Source organism: Temnothorax curvispinosus, unplaced genomic scaffold (assembly GCF_003070985.1).
Source record: "Temnothorax curvispinosus isolate PA1 unplaced genomic scaffold, ASM307098v1 QBEX01010930.1, whole genome shotgun sequence".
NCBI classification, from domain to species: domain Eukaryota; kingdom Metazoa; phylum Arthropoda; class Insecta; order Hymenoptera; family Formicidae; genus Temnothorax; species Temnothorax curvispinosus.
In genome coordinates, this window is record NW_020220710.1 from 10,535 (window position 1) to 13,610 (window position 3,076).

Consider the following 3,076-nt stretch of genomic DNA (forward strand, 5'->3'; position numbering starts at 1 on the left):
TCACCCTGGGAGTGGCTGAGGCTCGTCTCCAAGGACTGGAGTCAAACTGGGCTAAATTCGAAGCCCAGCATGAGTCGATATTCGACACGCCCTGGGAAATAATTAAGGAGCTTGACTACGTCAAGCAAAGCGTGTTCGCTCTCGCCGAGGAAGCGTATCTACATCAGAAGGGCATCTTCCTGGACCTCGTACGGTCCTTGAAGGCGAAGGAAGACGCCGCATCCTCGACGGCCGGTCAAGAGACGGCGACGGTGACGTCTCGCACCGCGCTGCCTCGCATTCAGCTGCCTGAGTTCACCGGGAAGTACGAGGACTGGCCAGCGTTCCGGGACCTGTTCCTGTCCATCGTCGGCAAGGACACGGCGGCGACGCAGGTAGAAAAGCTACATTATTTAAAGAGCTGCCTAAAAGGTGAGGCTGAATTGCTTATTCGGAACGTGACTACGACCGGTGAGAATTACGAACGCGCGTGGAACCTGCTTAGTTCGTATTACGAGAATAAACGTTTGCTAGTGCGCGCATATCTTGCGAATTTCGTCTCCCTACCGAAAATGAAGAGCGAGTCCGCGGTCGAATTGCGAAAGATATTCCACGGCGTGAAGGCAACCGTCAGTTCGCTGGACGGGATCGGCCGACCCGTGAGTCGCTCCGAGGATTTGTTCGTGTACCTCGCCGTCGAACTCCTCGATCCGCGTTCGCGTCGCGAGTGGGAGACCTTAATTAGTGAGACCAACGAGCCGCCGACGTATTTCGAACTGGAACAATTTCTCGACCGCCGCTTGCACGCGTTGGAATCGATGCTACCCGTTAGAGTGGACAGTGCCGCGAATAAGTCGGGAACCGGAACGGCGAAATCGGCTCGGAGTCATCTCGCGAGTAAACAGGGGGGTAAGTCCGAGGGCAAGCGTGGCCGCTGCCCGCTCTGTACTAAGGAGCACATTTTAATGTTCTGCGACGAATATAAAAAGAAGACGGCTCAAGAGCGACGGCAGTTCGTCGAAGAAAAGAGCCTATGTTTCAATTGTCTCGGTCGACACAAGGTGATCGAGTGCGTCGTGAAGAAAAACTGCTCGGCGTGCGATGCCCGTCACCATTCTTCGATCCACGACGCGTGCCGCGAAACCGAGATCGCGAAGACGTCGCATGTGGTACGCGGAGCTCCTGTTAAGCCGGTGGCCGTGCTCCTCGCCACCGCTCGCGTTCGCGTCGCCGATCATTTCGGCGCCTGGCATTCCGCGCGCGCTTTAGTTGACCAGGGATCAGAGATTTCGATGATTTCCGAAAGACTCGCGCAGCAATTGAAACTTCCGCGATTGCCCGTGTCGATTTCGGTTTTCGGGATCGGCGGACAAAAGACTTGCACGGCGCGAGGCCGTGTCTCGCTGTCAATGTCGCCGCGGTCGGGTGGAGCAGCAATGGCGATTTCGGCAATTATTCTCCCTCGTCTCTCTGCTTACGCGAGTGTAACCTCAGCCGTCGCGATGTCCTGGGCGCACATTCGTGGCCTGAGTCTAGCAGATCCGGACTACTCCGCGTCCGATGCTATAGACGTGCTACTCGGAGCCGACGTCTACGCCGCCATCCTCCGACAAGGGCTCCGTCGGGGTGGCAATGGCGAGCCAGTCGCCCAGAATACGACGCTGGGCTGGATAATCTCGGGCTCCGTCGGGGAATTGAGCTCTGGCCATTCGGCACAGGCCTTCCAATGCCGGGTCGAAGAGGATCTAGCGGACATGGTTCGCCGTTTCTGGGAGCAGGACGAAATTCCGTCTACGTCTAGCGTGATTCTCAGCCAAGAAGATCGGGAGTGCGCGGAGCATTTCGCTCGCACGCATAGACGCAATGCCTCCGGTCGGTACGTCGTGCGTCTTCCCGTAAAAAGTCCGTTGCCGGATCTCTCGGACACGCGTCGCGTAGCAGTGCGGGTGTTAAAGCACATGGAAGGAAGATTCGCGCGGGACGCCTCCTTCCATGCGTTATACCGCGATTTCATGCGTCAGTATGCCGAGCTGGGGCACATGACGCCGATTCCTCCGAACGCGAACGGGAACGACAAACCGCGTTGCTACCTTCCGCACCACGGCGTGATGCGAGAATCGAGCACCACAACGAAATTGAGGGTCGTCTTCAACGGGTCGACCACCGTTCCCTCCGGAGAGTCCCTCAACCAGCATTTAATGGTCGGTCCTAATCTGTTGCCGCCGCTAATAATTCTTATCATAAAGTGGCGTCGACATCGGTTTGTCTTCGCTACCGACATTGAGAAAATGTACCGACAGATCGTGGTGGATCCGGAGGACAGGGACATGCAGATCATCGTGTGGCGGAACGATCCTAGCGAGGAGATCCAGGATCACTGGCTAAATACGATCACCTACGGCCTGACGTGCTCTCCCTACTTAGCCATTCAATCGCTGCGTCAGCTAGCCGCCGACGAGCGAGAGAAGTGGCCGCTCGGCGCGGCCGTCTTGGAGGACGAGACGTACATGGACGACGTCTTGTCGGGGGCGGCTACTATTCCGGCAGCCAAGGCCATCCAACGACAACTCGTGCAGATCTGTACGGCGGGCGGCTTCCCGCTCAAAAAATGGTCTGCAAACGATGACGCGCTGCTCGAGGATCTACCCGTGGAAGACCGACTACAGCAGGAACCCCGGGGCTGGCAACCCGGCGAGAGCCACCTCACCCTGGGCCTGCGCTGGCATCCTCGGGACGACTGCTTCGCCTTTGCTATTCGGCTACCTCGAGTCGAGACGTTCTCGAGGCGAGCGGCGCTCTCGCTTACGGCGCGGCTGTTTGACCCGCTGGGCTGGCTCGCCCCGGTCACAGTACGCGCCAAGATTATGATTCAGTCGACGTGGCTGCTTGGCATAGACTGGGATACGCCGCTGCCCGACGACGACTCTCGACGATGGCACGCGTTGCAGGACGAGCTGCCCCTCCTCGAGGCCATACGCATACCGCGATGGCTGACGTGCGGACCCGAGGGACGCCGGATTGAAATCCACGGCTTTTCGGACGCCTCGGAACGAGCTTACGCCGCCGTTATTTACGTGCGGACCGAAGACGAGAGCGG

The 3,076-nt window shown here is 58.4% G+C and overlaps 1 protein-coding gene across 1 annotated transcript in view; it reads left to right on the top strand.

Annotated features, from left to right (window-relative positions):
* Positions 1-3,053, top strand: part of LOC112460910 — a gene marked incomplete at its 3' end in the record, with an annotated part of 4,030 nt that extends 977 nt beyond the window's left edge. Inside the window, exon 2 of the mRNA XM_025025851.1 lies at positions 64-3,053. Within this exon, the coding sequence (XP_024881619.1) occupies positions 64-3,053 (2,990 nt within the window). The remainder of the gene's footprint in view (positions 1-63) is intronic.
* Positions 3,054-3,076: the final 23 nt, after the last annotated feature.